Source organism: Pinus tabuliformis, chromosome X, assembly GCF_031772625.1.
Source record: "Pinus tabuliformis cultivar Carrire ecotype Pingquan chromosome X, CPIR1, whole genome shotgun sequence".
Taxonomy (NCBI): Eukaryota; Viridiplantae; Streptophyta; class Pinopsida; order Pinales; family Pinaceae; genus Pinus; species Pinus tabuliformis.
Window position 1 is genome coordinate 359056028 of NC_142308.1, and position 16626 is coordinate 359072653.

General features: G+C 37.2%; 1 protein-coding gene across 1 annotated transcript in view; it reads right to left on the bottom strand.

Annotated features, from left to right (window-relative positions):
- The window catches only part of LOC149139982 (protein MRG1-like), a 353221-nt gene extending 336892 nt beyond the window's left edge, over nt 1-16329 (bottom strand). Inside the window, exon 1 of the mRNA XM_089448612.1 lies at nt 15988-16329. Within this exon, the coding sequence (XP_089304738.1) occupies nt 15988-16176 (189 nt within the window). The 5' untranslated portion in view covers nt 16177-16329. The remainder of the gene's footprint in view (nt 1-15987) is intronic.
- Between the last annotated feature and the right edge of the window lie 297 nt (nt 16330-16626).

The window sequence follows — 16626 nt, forward strand, 5'->3', positions numbered from 1 at the left end:
GATGATGATAATGATTGATGACTCATGAGCTACCTACTACCTTGTGGTTGTTTTGAATTTTCTATTTCTATTTGCCATTGGCATGCTACTACGGTCTACCTATGTAACACATTTTGATTTTGATGACTTAATGAGAAAAGTGCAGTTTCTTGTCTCTCATATTGGATCATTAAAGAATGTCAAAATTGTATTTGTATGCATAATGTTACAATGTACAACTTACAAATTTTAAATTTACAATGTAGAATCCAGATCTATGTCTAAATTTGTATCGTGAATGAAAATTTGTGTAAGAAATATCTATTTAGTATTAATTTTTAATATATTTATATATTTTTTAATAAAATAATATATAATGTGTCCTAAGTGTCTTGTTCCGGGGGGTCTACATGCCCGTGTCGGACACTCGAATTTCCGTGTCCTGCATGTCCTGTGTCCCCGTGTCAGGTGACTTAGGTTTTAAAGCTATCTTAAGGTTAGCTTGTGACCTTTTAGGCTTAGTTGAATGCTCTAAGCAAACTTTTAAGGCTTTATTGTAAAAATATGAAAAGTGACTTCCTTTCCCTCATATAAATAAAGGGAAGTTACTTTCATTTAGCATCATCACATTTTCACTCACTCCTCTCTTTGTCTTAACGAGTGTGCACTAGTTCTCTTGGACACAATGGACATCTAATGGTGTCATTTGTCTTGGGAGGGAGATTTTTGCAAGAAGAGACTAGTTTGCAAATGATGAAGTGATTCTTGTTGAATTTGTGTAACTTTATTGCTATTATCTTCCATTTTGCATGCCATATTTCTAAAATTAGGGTTTCTATTTGTGCCATAATAAAAAAGGCAATGACTTTCTTGAAATCTTGATTATTTATGGTAAAAAAATCTTGCAAGGATACATCAAAGAAACTTGGTTCATGCATACCTTAACCTTAAATCTCCTATGTAAAGAAGTTGTTGGGGTTGCTAAGAGAAGAAATTTAGTTCCAACCTCTTCATCGAAGGCCCCCTATCATAGAGCTTGCCCTACTTGATTCCATTGCCCAATTAAAAGAAAGCACTAGTCTAGTTGTGGTGATCATCTTAAATTTCTACTTCTTTTCCTAATTTCTTGGTAGTTAGGGTTAGGTTTGGTTTTAATTTGCATGTTCTAGTAATTTTGCATCTATATGTCATTATTCTATTGATAAAGATTACATTTAATGAATTGAAAAGGCCAAATCTAGCATTGATTGCATTTTTGTCTCCAAATTAATATTGAGGTCCAGGCTTTTATTGTTGCTTTACGCATATTAAATCATTAAAAACTACAAAAGTTTCCTTTTCTTTGTCTTATTTCTTGATAGCCTTTGATAATTTATTGAATCTATCCCTTCGAGGATATTTCTTGGTTGTTACATGCTTTTGCATGCTATAAACATACATATTAATAAAACCATAGTTTATAGCAGCTCTCTTCTAGTCCATTAGGGTTGATGGAAAGTGAGCTTGATTGCTTATGTCTCTTATCACAACCATTTGTTGAAGTTTATAGCTACGGTCGGTCTTCATATTAATATATTTATCATTGATGTACTTGTAAAGCATGATCTTCAAGCTCATTTGTAAAATAAAATTATTTATTAAAAGTCAAATTTAAATTTTATTTGGAGCCCCAAGTGTCCAAGTTAGCCTTCTACTCCTCAAGGCAACTCTGTCTCCATTAGCACCCATTCGACCTCATAATTGGCTATTAATTGAAGTCATTTGTCCTCCTCTCCAACAACAATTCATTTTGAACATAAGCAATATCTCTAGACATACGAAGCGAGTCAAGGAGCAAATCGAAGGTATAGAAGTCTCTTGGAAGGCTGAATTTTCTCTGTGACATATCTCTTGGAAGGGTCGAGCTTTTCTATGGTATACATTTTTTGCAAAGAAGCCGAACTTCAATGGAATAAGGAGACCAAAAATTTGTGACTTTTTCCTGTGCGAAGAGGCCAAAATAGTCTTGTGAAAGAGACCAAACTTTGTGGATCAAGGAGGCCAAACCATTGTGATTATATCTATGCAAGAAGGGTCAAAGTTCTGTGATTCATATATGTGACAGAGGGTCAAAATTTTTTGGTTCGCATCTATGACAGAGGGCAGAAGTTTTGTGGTTCGCATCTATGAATAAGGGAGCCAAAATCTTCCTTGTTATCTCTGTGATTATAATCAGATTGAGGAGGGTTGACTTGGACACTTGGTGGAAGCTCTTCTTGGTTAGTATGTCCATAGCTTTGACTTTCATATCCCTTGTTGAATTGGTTCTCTAAGGAAAGAATTGTTGAACATTGTACCTGAAGAAGTTGTAAATGCTAAAAGAAGACATATAATCATCATAAGTAATTATTAGTGTTCAGAAACAAGTACTTGTCTACATTGTACTTGAAAAATCAACATGGTATCAGAGCTTTGGTGAATGAAGAAAGTTGAAGATCACATCCCGTTGAATATATCTCTCTCTCAAGGAATAAGTCTCTTATCTCTATGTCCAAGACTTCTAAGCAAATGGCTCCCACTTGCAAGGAAGTCAACAAACTTGAAGGAGCCTCTAACTTCAAAGCATGGAAGAAGAGGATTGATCTTGTCTTAGAAGAACATGAACTTCTGCAATATATCCAAGGGAAAGTACCTCAACCAAATGAAGATGATGATGATGATTTGAAAGCAAAGTTTAGGAAGGGAGAGGTTAAAGCTTTAAGAATTCTATTCGAATCTCTTAAGGAACATCTAATTCCATTTGATTTAGAATTGGCTACTTCAAAGGAAGTTTATGATGCTCTTGTTTATTTGTATTCAATCAACAACATTGGTCAAAAGATATCTTTGAGGAATCAACTTTGTGATACAAAAATGTCAATGGATGAACCTGTGGCTTCCTACTTCACGAGAATTGCTCACATAAGAGATCAGCTATAAAGCATTAGCGAAGTTATTTCTGAATCTGAAATAATTACTACAGCAATCAATGGCCTACCAAAGTTATGAGATTCATTTGCAGACGGCATTTGTGCTAGAAAGGATACTCCAAGCTTCCAGGAATTATGGGCCTCTTGCACTCAAGAGGAATCTAGGCTTATAGCTAAAAGAAAGATTGTTAAAATTGGCAACTAGGGCCAAATTCCACTTTAGACAACTCATTTGATGGAAATGATTATTGCATTGAATTCTTCTTTTAGAGAGGACCAAAATCGACCTAAAGATCATCAAATTTGGATAAGGAAAAATATGTTTTTGAGGTCAAGCTCACACATGTGCAAATTGTCAAGGTCGGCCACATCATCATGTAGGCTCATGGAGCCCAATGGACATGTCTCTTGACCCCCCAACAACTTGTATAAACAAGAGAGACCTCCTCCCTCATTTGGCATCATCACAACTCACACATTCTTCTCTCTCCTCCTCCAATTGGTTCGTACACCTCATTGGGTAGCTGATTTCTTCACACGTGTGGCAGAAAGGACAACAAAATTAGAGCCAAAATTTCTGAAATTTTCTGCAATTCGACCAAGGATTGACCAACGTTTACTTTGACTTTCTGGGCACCTTTTGACTTCGATTTTTTGGGAGGATCTCTATCTCAGCAAACCGCATTTATTGGCACAAAATCTGAGGATTTCTATTGACTTTGACTGTGTTGACTTTAGACCTGCAACTAGGGTTTCTGCAGCAAATTTGGCTTTGACTTTAACTGAGTTTAATGAGCAATTTTGGGATTGTTTTCAAAGCATCTTGACCAGCTGATCAAACCACATTTGACCAAGTTTGACCAAGCTCTTTTGTGGACTATTTGTTGTTGCACCATTGATTGGTTAGGGCTGATTTGACTGTTGTTGACTGAGAGCAGAATTGCATATTTTGACAGGGTTGTTTTGGACATCTATTTTGACTTTATTGTACTCTCTCTGCTGAACACTTGATCTTTATAATAAGAAGAATTGATCAAAGGGTTTTTCCCTGGCATTCGCCAAATCTAGTGTTCTCTTGTCTTGGATTGTCGTCTACATTTATTATTTATGTTCTATCTACATTTACTATCAATGTGAATGGTTAATGTGATTGCTACTGGAAACTAAATTGGAAATTGTCATTGGGTTGCTAAAAGGACATTGAAGTAATTGTTACAAGCTAGAACATACCACTGTTAACTAAAATTAACAAAGATACATAGTCTTAATGAAGGAGAATCTCAAGCTTTTGCTGCGAGATCTAGAAGGAATAATGGAAAGAAGAAGTTTGGCACTCAAAATAAAAATGCAGGTAGAAGATCCAATTCACAAGGAAAGAGAGACTTGTCAAAAGTCCAATGTTTTGGATGTCGCAAATTTGGACATTATAGAAATAATTGTCCTGAAGCATCAAACAATAAGAAGAGAAACAACAACGATGATGATGATGATGATGAGCATCCTCATCAGAAGAAATCCAAGAATGATTCTTCAAAAGATTTAGTAGCTAGTGATAAGGACTTTTTTTACTAGAATTACTGCAAGCAGGCTAGGAGTAAGAGGGAGCTAATGGGGTTCCCCACATAAAATATAGAGCCTTTCTCAGAACTATTTAGTAAACCCTAGAAATTTAGAATTCTTGATAAGAAAGCTCTAGGGTTTGTGGATAAAACCCTAGAGTTAGACCTGGTTCCATATTTTCGTTGAATGATGTAACCCTAGCTTGTGAACGGAAGGAATGATGTCATTTGCACGAAGGATTAGATCAAGAGGAAGCTAATATTTTTTTTAGATAAGTATCTTATATCTCTCTTGTTTGATTATTAATTTATTACTATTGTTGTCATTTTACTATTAGTTAGTCTCTTGTCTTTGAGATCTTTGCTTGGTTGTAATTGTTCTTCCATGGCCTCCTAATGAGGATTACAGGTACATAGTAAAGGTTGCCACGGCTTTAACAGGTCGGTTGAAGAAGTGCAAGAGCAAAGCAACGAAAGAGGACTTTCCCAGAATCATGACTTATTGTACAAGATGAGATATGAACTCAGAAGGAGTGATTAGATCAACAAGCTTGAAGTATGCCTTAATCATGGTGTCTACAAGGACTAGCAATAGAAGGTTCTCCCAGTAAAAGGGAGAGTATCACGACAAGACATTTGTCCCTGATGTGAGGTACACTTCTATTATCATTTTTGTTGAAGATCACACCAAGTTGATGTAGAAACTGCTTTCCTCAATAATTGAGGAAGAAGTGTACATAAGAGCTACCTCAAGCTTGTGAGTAGAAAAGCTCATTGAAGACTTCAAAGGGAGTTGACCTCTGAGCTTGTGAGTAGAAAAGCTCACTGAAGACTTCAAAGGGAGTTGACATCTGAGTTCGAGATGATGGATTATCATTGATCGCTGATACACTGAAGGACGACGATGGCCGAAGGAGCAGCCTGAACTACCACAGAAGGACATGTCTATGTCTGAGAGGGAGCACCTAGTTTGGGCGTCCGAAAAGCATTTGTGATCTAATGTGTTGAAAAATGTAACTAGGTCCGGTCTTCATAATGACATGTGTAATCATGATTTCATGTAATTGATGAAAAGAAGAAAAAAAAAAATTATGTTGTAATGCTTGAGTCATGGGTTTCATGCTCAAGGAATTTTATTTTATAGTTAAGGCTCCCATTGTGAGCCTTTAGGGTTGGTCATCAAGTCATAAAGTCTAGGAAGTCAATGTCATGTATTGAAGACATGTTACATATTGTAAAAAGTAATTTTGATTGTGTTAATAACCCTCCAAGACCTTGTCACAAGCTATTACTCATGTTGGCCTTATAAAAGGATGAAGATGTTTCTAGACAAGCATGTCAACCTATGTGCAAGGAAAAGTCGGCTTATTTTGAGTGATATTCCACTATATATAAAGAGGACTCAGCCTCCATTTGAAGACTCATTTGATCAAGCACAAGAAGAATAGAAAAAGAAAGTGAAAATCACAAGAAGAGCTATCTCATCCAACAAAGCAAGAAGAAAAAAAAGCCGAGTTGTTTTTGGATTTGTTTAAGGCTAAATACCTCCACACGTGCAAAGGAAAGAAGTGCCACCTACTGCAGAAAAGGTCGAAGATATCACTGTTGTCCAAGAGGCCCAATCAAGGAGGAAAACTAAACAAGTCTACAAGCCGAATTGTAGTAGGAATTCATACCATCCAAGTGAAGGAAAAACAAGACACAAAAGTTAGTCAACCACATGTGCTAGGGTTTCTGAAGTAGGGTCGAGAGTCGCAGATCTGATCCAAGGGACCAAAATTTGAAGGACAGCCAAGCTAGTGGGAGAAGGAAGAAGTTTGACCATCGTTGACTCAAGGAAGGAGTTGAATCAAGAAGGCTTGTGACTTGGTCTTGGAGAGGTTGTCAAGGGTCTTTGTTTTGGTATTCGTCAATTGAAGTCTCTATAAGAAGAAAAATTTGTTTTGGGTTTTCCTCTCAAGTTGGAGAGGCTTTGGCCCTGACTGATCACCTATATTCTGTGTCTCTTGTCTCCTTATTGTTTATGCTTTGGTAGTTGTTCGATGAAGAACACTATAATAATCTAAGCAAAGAGAAGAACCTAATCTAAAGAAACACAAAAGTATTCACAAGCAATTATCATTACAAGAGAAATCACCTAATTGCAATGCCCTAGAATTCTCAACATAATGAAGGGAACATAATAGTTTTTGGTTGAGCCAAGATGTGTTGCTCAACATGTGTTACCAACATGGTACAGTTGGTCATGGATGAGAAGTACAACTGCAGACTTAGTTTGGGCAAAGAGTGCTAAAGACAAAAAGAATTTGTTGCTTCATTTTGGGCCCCGTTATAAGCATGAAGCAATTATCTGTTGCACCCAGTATGGTAGAGGTCAAGTATATTGCAGTTGGATTGGCAAGTTGAGAAGCAATATGACTTCTGAGGCTATTTGTTGGATTATTGTTTATCAAGTGCTAGTGATGCCCATGATGACAGGTCGAAGCAGATATCACTTCATTCAAGACATGGTGTTGAAGGGAGTTGTGAAGCTCCAGTACATCTCCATTGATAAGCAGATAGTTGATATTCTTATGATGCCTCTTTCTAGAGGGAAGTTTATGTACTTCTGGGACAAGCTTGGGCTTGTGGAGATTGCCTCTCTCATTGAGAGGGAAAGTTGATGAGACTTCATTATGAATGGACATTCTCCCCGTGTCTTCATGACCTTGGTTGGAGAGTGGTCCGATATTCTCTCCGTGTCATCATGACCTTGGTTGGAGAAGTTCTCCCTATGTCATTATGACCTTGGTTGGATAATGGTTTGACAGATTAGATAGCATCATGCACCGACATTCTTCCTGTGTCATGTACTTTGACCTGATTAGGGGGGTTATCCCTGTGTCAAGTACATAGACCCTGGTTGAAGAATGGTCCGGCAAACTGACATTCTTCTTGTGTCACTTTAACATTGGTGAGAGAATGGTCTAATATAAGACATTCTCCCTGTGTCACTTTGACCTTGGTTTGAAGAATGGTCTGACAAAGGATATTCTCCTTGTGTTTGGTAGATCTTGGTTGGAGAATAGTCCTAGAGGCCACTCGAATCTCTTTCTAGAGAGAACTTGTTTATCATTCATGAGCCCTCTGGTGTTTCACCTAAACTATGTTTATAGTTGTTTGATGGTGAATCGTGATTATGTTGATGTTGGTGATTCTAATATTGATGATGATGCTTATCTTAATCTTGATCTTTCCTTAGAGAATTTGTCAACATGAGATTATCTTAATAGTCATTATGAATAACTCAATAGCTAAGAGGGAGTGTTGTAGTTTGTAGCTATGGTCGGTCTTCATATTAATATATTTATCAATGATGTACTTGTAAAGCATGATCTTCAAGCTCATTTGTAAAATCAAATTATTTATTAAAAGTAAAATTTAAATTTTATTTGGAGCCCCAAGTGTCCAAGTTGGCCTTCTACTCCTCAAGTTGCCTCAGTCTCCTTTGGCACCCATTCGACCTCATAATTGGCTGTAAATTGAAGTCATTCATCCTCCTCTCCAACAACAATTCATTCTAAACATAAGCAATATATCTCTACACATACAAAGCAAGTCAAGGAGCAAATCAAAGGTATATAAGTCTCTTGGAAGGCCGAATTTTCTGTGACATATCTGTTGGAAGGGACAAGCTTTTTTATGGTATACCTTTGTGTAAAGAAGTCAAACTTCAATGGAATAAGGAGACCAAACATCTGTGAACTTTTCCTATGCAAAGAGGCCGAAACAATTTTGTGAAAGAAACCAAATCTCTGTGGATCAAGGAGGTCGAACCACTGTGATTATATCTATGCAAGAAGGGTCGAAGTTCTGTGATTCGCATCTGTGACAGAGGGTCGAAGTTCTGTGGTTCGCATCTGTGATAGAGGGCCGAAGTTTTGAGATACATCTATGTGAAGAAGGAAACCAAAATCTTCCTTGTTATCTATGTGATTATAATCAGATTGAGGAAGGGGGCTAACTTGGACACTTGGTGGATGATCTTGTTGGTTAGTTTGTCCATAGCTTTAACTTTGATATCTCTTGTTGAATTGGTTCTCTAAGGAAAGAATTGTTGGGTTTTTACCCCAAGTGGGTTTTCCCAAGGTAAATTTTGTCTTGTTCTTGTGCATTGTGATCTCTTCTTTTCTTCTATTGTTATTGGTTGAATTTCTAAAGTATAATTGCTTGATGAAGAAGTTGTAAATGCTAAAAGAAGACATAATCATCAGAAGTAATTATCAATGTTCAGAAATAAGTACTAGTCTACATTGTACTTGAAAAATCAACACCATCAAGGCCTTGCCAATACCTTCCTCCATAACCATTAGACCTTATAACACCCTTAGGCCCTTATTTGTTGAAGATCTTGTTGGGTGATTTCTTTGGGACAACATCCACCACTAAATAGCTAGAGAGAAGCCATTAAGGTGATAGTGGTGGCTAATATCTTGTTTGTTGAAATTTGGGCAGCTTCTGGATGAATTTCCCTAAAGGAAACACATCTGCTCCAACAAAAGCCCCAAAGAAAAAGTTAAATTAAATAAAAGAGATCTTATTAATTTAATAGCACACAAGCAATCCTCAAGTCAACCCTTCATGAATCCAAGTCAAATGATTATATGGCAAATAATAATTTGTAAAGAATTATCTCAAGTCGACTCCAATAAAGGTCATAGCCATTTGGTCTAGGGAGAATCTATATAAAGAGGGTTTGCATCATCCCAAGTTGCACACATTATACTTTTGTGATTCGTACAAATCATCCCGGTGACTCGCATAATATCGTTGATCTGTTGACTATCAGTGACACGCATATTATATTTTGTATTTGTGACACGCATATTATATTTGATTATATTTTGTGGATCGTGTTGTTTATAAGACTCGCACAGTGGCTTATAACATTGCACAGTGGCTCGTATCATTGCTTCTTGGCTCACTCTATGCATTGTGACATTCCACAGTGGCTTACTCTATACACAATGACTTCATTTGGCACTGCAGGATTAGCAATGCATCATTTGACATTGCAAGGATTGTCATCGCAGGATTGGCATCATCGGTTGGCATTGCAGGGATTGGCATCGCAAGATGTGAAAAAACCTTGAAATACAGCAACTGGAAATAATTCTTCTACCTGAAAAATTAACTATGTTGTTTATTTTGTTTACGGCAAAATAACAAATTATTCACACTGCAATTTCTTCACCAATTAAAAATATTGCGGAAGCAAGAAATAAGAACTAAGAAATGGTGGCACACACATATAAAAATGACACAATTATTTTTGGACAGTTGTCCTCAGAAAAACCCAATGTGGGAAAACCACTGCAATAGCCGAGGATTTTATTATTATGTAGCAGTGAATTCTGAGTACAATAAATTTGGATGCCGAACTGCTTATCCAATCAAGTTGGCCTGCTTGTTGCTGACTGGGGAAGTGTCTCTCCTGCCTACTAGAAAATCCCCCCAACCTCTAGAAAATGAAACAACTTCCTCTCCAGCTAAATTGAACTGCCTTCTTGAGGCACTATACAGTCCTTGCGCAGCCTCCTAGAGAAATAATTCGGCCTCCTCTCTTGCCTCTCCAGAACTGGAAAATCTTCCTCTAGATCACTTCCTATGCCCCTCTCTAACCCTGCGTCTTCTCTCTAGCTCGAACTCTGTTGTTGGTCAGCTCGAACTTGCCCAAGGAACTTGCACTACTAGCTCTCACTCACTGTGATGTGTCTTTCTCCATCTACCCATCAACCTCTTCTTATAATCTCCAGTTGGAACTCCAACGACCAAGATTAAAACTTAATCGATGGTTGAGATCATCTCCAATTCGATCCGTGTGAGTTTCTAGAAAATTTTCACATTTCTCAATTAATTACTATTAATTAACTGGTTTTCCTAAGTTAGACTTAGGAAAAAATTTAAATGATGGTCAGTTAATTTAACTGAGCTATCTCTAGGTGGAATTTCCAGAAACGATTTTTGGGTTTTGGAGAATTCCTGTGCTTTAGCCTCTCCACAAAGTCTCAAGACTAGAACACCATCCGATGCTACAAAAGCTAACATAAGATAGGCATCATCATGGTATATATGTTTGGTTTGAATTTGGTATATATGTTTGGTTTAAATTTGGTATATATGTTTGGTTTTAATATTAAACATGGATCGCGTTGTTTATAAGACTCGCACAGTGGCTTATAACATTGCACAGTGGCTCGTATCATCGCTTAGTGGCTCGCTCTATGCATTGTGACATTTTACAATGGCTTACTCTATACACAATGACTTTGTTTGGCATTGCAGGATTGACAATGCATCATTTGGCATTGTAGGGATTTGGCATCACAAGATGTGAAAATTCCTTGAAATGCAACAACTAGAAATAATTCTTCTAACTGAAAAAATTAATTATGCAGTTTATTTTGTTTACGGCAAAATAACAAATTATTCAAACTGCAATTTCTTCACCAATTAAAAATATTGCGGAAGCAAGAAATAAGAACTAAGAAATGCTAGCACACACACACATAAAAATGACACAATTATTTTTGGACAATTGTCCCCGGAAAAAACCAATGTGGGAAAACCGGTGCGACATATGAGGGTTTTATTATTACGCAACAGTGAATTTTGAGTACAATAAATTTGGATGCCCAACTGGCTATCCAACTTGAGAGAAACATTGGCAAGAGGGATTTTATACTCATCTCCAAGCAATCCCGGCTCAAACTGACAACTGAAAAGCAAGTCGTCCAAACCCTATAGGCAAGATCTGCGTCACCTCTAGCAGCCTACCACACACTCAACCCAGAACTGATGCTAATCAAGTTGTCCTGCTTATTGCTGACTGGGGAAGTGTCTCTCTTGCCTACTGGAAAATCTTCCCGACCTCTGGAAACTGAAATGACCTCCTCTCCAGTTAAATCGAACTACCTTCTTGAGGCACAGCACAGTCCCTGCGCAACATCCTGGAGAAATAATTTGGCCTCCTCTCTTGCCTCTCCAGCACTGGAAAATCATCCTCCAGATCACTGCCTCTGCCCCTCTCCAACCCTGCGTCCTCTCTTTTGCTCAAACTCTGCTGCTGGCTAGCTCGAACTATCTAAGGAACTTGCACTGCTAGCTCTCATTCACTGTGATGTGTCTTTCTCCATCTACCCATCAACCTCTTCTTATAATCTCCACTTGAGACTCCAACGGCCAAGATTAAAACTTAATCGATGGCTAAGATCGTCTCCAATTCAATTCGTGTGAGTTCAAAGAGGATTCTCACCTCTCTCAATTAATTATTATTAATTAACCAGTTTTCCTATGTTAGACTTAAAAATAATTTAAATGATGTCAATTAATTTAATTAAGTTATCTCTAGGTGGAATTTCCAAATATGATTTATGGGTTTTGGAGAACCCCTATGCTTTAGCCGCTCCACAAAGTCTCGAGACTAGAACACCATCCGATGCTACAAAAACTAACACAAGATTAGCATCATCATTTGGCATTGCATAAAATTATTGTGACTCTGCAACATCACAATAATTGTAGTTACAATGGCATCATGGTTCGTTTGCAATAGCAGCGTGGTTCATGGAATCGCTAATTACAGTGACACATTTTCTAAAAGGATTGCATACTATGGACTATGGTTCGTAACACACGTGACAAAAATCAACATATACGCACAATGGTATCATGGTTGGAGATACTTTGTTTAATGGCATTGTGGTTCTGAATATTTTGTGTCCATCATGTAACTCTAAGGTATGCCTCGCATCAATAATGTGTAATGTGTATATGGCATAAGCTCGCATTCTACTCTATTGACAGTGCCCCTTTGATCTACAATACAGTGAGACAATGGTATATGACTCAGTGATGTTGGACATTCTACATCTATAGAAATGTCGACAGTATGATAGAATAACCTTATGTATATACGTAACAATGATTTGGTTATATGCAATGACTTTGTCATTGATGACCTTGATGTTTGACCATAACCCTATATGACAGTGCGTACATGACAGGTTTCATGCTCGTATCCTACACGTGACCTTAATCTCTTGAAAACAGAGAAACATGATGATACTTAACCCTTGATGTATGATGGCCACAATGAATCTGTCCATTAGAAACATGTGACTTGAGATAGTAACCTACATATGTAATGCATGATGGTAGTGACTTGTTTATGCAATACAATGATCTTGATTATACTACATAAGATACAGTGGCCCTGTTTATATTACATGCGACAAGATATCTTGATACACATGACAGTGATCTTCTATGGCACATTTGACAGTGATCTTCTACAGTACATATGATAGAGGTCTTCTATGATACATGTGACAGTGATCATGATATGATTCATGTGGCAGTGACCTTGCTCTCATATGATAGCAATGACCTTGGGCAGTGATCTTACTCCTGTGACGATGATGACACTTATCTCTATTACATGGATATTTTTTCTCGCAGTGATATGGCTGATATGGCAACAACTCTCTAGATCGTTTAGTTTACAAACGAATTTGTGAACTGACTTGGATTGGCCCTAGGAGGCTTGATGTGATTCATGTATCTCATCATGGATGAAATTTGTATCTCAGTTGAACATTTGATGAATATCTAATACGAGAAGAATCTAGTTTTGTTTTCCCCCTTGCAGGATTTCACCCTAGTCTCTGACCTAAATCATGGTGTCTCTATTTGTGCATGCTTTTCTTCTGTTGTTCTTTATTGTTCCGCTGCATTGTTGATGATTATTCTTCTCTCTACATAATTGCTAATGACAAGATGTAATGGGGTGAATGTAATGTGTAAATGATGAAAGATTTGAAAATGCAATTATCTATAGCAGAGAACAATCAAGCCCTAAAAAATTTAACATTGTTTTCCTAGTTTAGTTTTGCATCAGGCCTACTAGATTTTGGGGTAACAGTGACAATGGTAAATTTTCTTAAGTTATCCTAGGATGCACTGTGTTTTATGACTTTACCACTTTAAGTACAAGTACAGGAGTTAACACTGAGTAATAGAAAGATATGCAATTCTTGATATAGATGAATGTGGATTTAAGGTTGGGCTGGTGCTAAACTAATTTAATTTATGGATTTAATTTGCATACTTCGATATATTAGATGGAGTATCTAGTTGTTGTCGAAATCAGCTAATCTTTTAATATGCAATATCTACATTCTTGAACATTCCTGATTGTTTTGGTGTTTGCAAATCTAAAGCTTTAATAGATGGTTCAAAAGGTTTCAGATTCAGCTCTTGGGCTGAATCTTAATAAGTGCAAAGCCATGTCATGAGATGTAAATTTTAACAGTCCTAATCCAACTCATAAACCACTAGAATTCAACACACTTGGTAGAATCTTGTTTTAAATCTTACTCCAAATCTAGAAACGATGGGCAGAGAAAAAGGGCCAGTGTGCATAACAACAATCCATCTTTTAAGCCTAAATCCAAAATGATAAGCACTAACAAAAACTTAAAAGAGTTGACAATAGTGACATTGTTTAAGATATAGGTAGTGAATTTGATTCTAGTTGAAGACACAAACCCAAATTCTATTACAGAAGTAGGGGTAAATAATGTAATGATCAATATGTTGGTTCTTATGCTTGGTTCTTTAAAGGGGATTGCGGCATTGAAGTTATGTTTTTTCCAATATATTGATCAAATATAGTTGCACAGAGAGGTGCTTTCTACAACCTAGGTAGATGTGTCACATTAGAGGATGTCGACTCAAATAAAAAATTACAACCAGCCTATATCAAATCCCTCCAGTTCCAACCTTTTTTAAATGAGGAAAGGTTTGAAAATTACAACCAACCTATATCGAATCCCTCCATTGAAGGATCCGATTCTTTTCACAGCTTCATAGATCCAAGGTTAAGATAGATCTAGGTGTATATAATAGTGAAAATGATGGCTTGGAATCCATTTTGTAGACCTTTTTTAGAATGCAAAAACTTGTGGAGAGGTTTGGACCTCAGGGGATTTAATCCTCTAGAAGCTTGATAGATCCACGGTTAACATGGATCTAGGTGTATATACTAATGAAAATGATGGCTTGAGGTCCATTTTGTGTTATGAGGTCCCATTGCCCTCTGTGCTTTTTCATGATGATTGGTGTTTGACTCTTGTGAGCCTACGTAATAAATTTCCTTTCCTGGCATGTTTTTAATAATTCCTAGGTAACAAAATTACCATTTTCAAAAAGAAAAAGAAAGAGCCAAACTAACATAACATGAGGCATCAGAATCCATGCTAAGCGTGGTCCCAAACTGTAAGCATTCAAGTCATCAAACAATGGAGAATCAAGGCAACCAGAAGCATATTACAAATGAATCCCACAGCCGTGTAGGCAAATCCAATGCTATTCCACAGCCGTGTAGGCAAATCCAATGCTATTCCACAGCCGTGTAGGCAAATCCAATGCTATTCCACAGCCGTGTAGGCAAATCCAATGCTATTCCACAGCCGCGTAGACAAATCCAATGCTATTCCACCTGTTCCCCAAGCAAACAACGGCAACATGATCGTATCAACTGGATTTTTAACGAAGAGCTGAACCTCCAGAACAAAGTTGTAATGAGAAAACGCCAAACAGAACATAATAGTTGAAAATCAATTCAATAATGAATGCCAAACTAGTGTCAAAGATGAAAAAATCATCCAATTGCCCGAGTACTCCCAAGTTAAACTCTGCCCGGTCAGACTCTAGGTAATCCTGGGTCAGACCTTCCCACTAGTAACTCGTGTGTTATTCGCTGCCCTACGAGTCCAATTCGTGGGCGGATTGAAAAACTCGCCTGGCTTCAAATCAAAAATAAATGCCAAAAAGAAAAAGATAAGCCCTCATTCCAAGTCCAAGTTCAACTCTTACATTACAACCTCATTGAGTTGTTAACGAAGCGGAGTTTTTTTTTAACATTGCCAGAAATAATGGATTCAAAATGCTCAAACATTCAAACAAAACGCTTCCACGCGTCAGTCTTATCGTTAAATACTTCCACTCACAGCTTCTCTGCCTGTCACAAACAATGTAATTGTTGTCCATTGAACAGAGACATTTGCTCTGCTTTTCATACTAGGCATGAAAAGACATGACTAGCATAAAAACCCAAAAAAATGTTCCACACATAAAAGGGCAAATTACAGGGCATGCTTGTAAAAACCAAACAAGCAAAACCATGCAAGGCTTACCAGTGGTAATAGAGGACCACTGGGATGAAAATTAAGGGTACATGTGAAAATTCAAATGATATCGTGTAATAATATTATATAATATAATATGATTTAAAAACCCATTTACATGCTACCCTGAGAACAAAACACAGTCACTTTCAGAAAAAAAAAAACTTCCCAAGAACAAGATCATGCAATGCTTTCAAGTGATAATGGCGGGTCGGAGGAACGGAATTTAAAGGCAATTGGGGACAGCATTTCAAGGAATGAAATAACTAATACCTTGGCCTCGTAGATGAGGGGGCCGTGGTAGGCAAGAACCTTTTCACCCTCTTTGAAATGTGAACTCGGCTGCTTTATGGCCTCCTCGTCGTCCATGTTCTCTTTAACTTTACTATTGTTGTGGTCGTCTGCTCCAGGTGCTTCGGGAGGTTGCTGGTCCTCTTTGGCGCCGGTGGTTGAGCTTCCCATCTCAGAGGAACTAGGAGGGAGGGAAATGGGCCTTCAAGTTGAGATTAGGACGGCCGACTATTTCCTCTACTCGAAATATTTATAGCTACAATGCGCTCGGATCCAAGAGGCCCCAGCTTTTATGTTTTTGATAAAAAAAATTATATAATTTTTCGAAGGAGTTGAATGGGAAACCAAGGGACGCACAACAGTCTCGTTTAAATCTGGTGTCCTGAGAATAATTTAAAATGGAAGTGGTATATAAGATATTCTTAAAATTATTTTGAATATAATTTTTAATGTTTCAGGTTTTATTAAAAAAATTATTATAGTTTATATTGGGTTTTTAGTTAGAAAATCGACATATTTATATTAGGCAGTAGAATGACTCTGTGTCAAGATTTAAAAATTATAATAGTAAAGATTTAAAAATATTTAAAATTACATAAAGTAAGAATTTGTTAATTCATG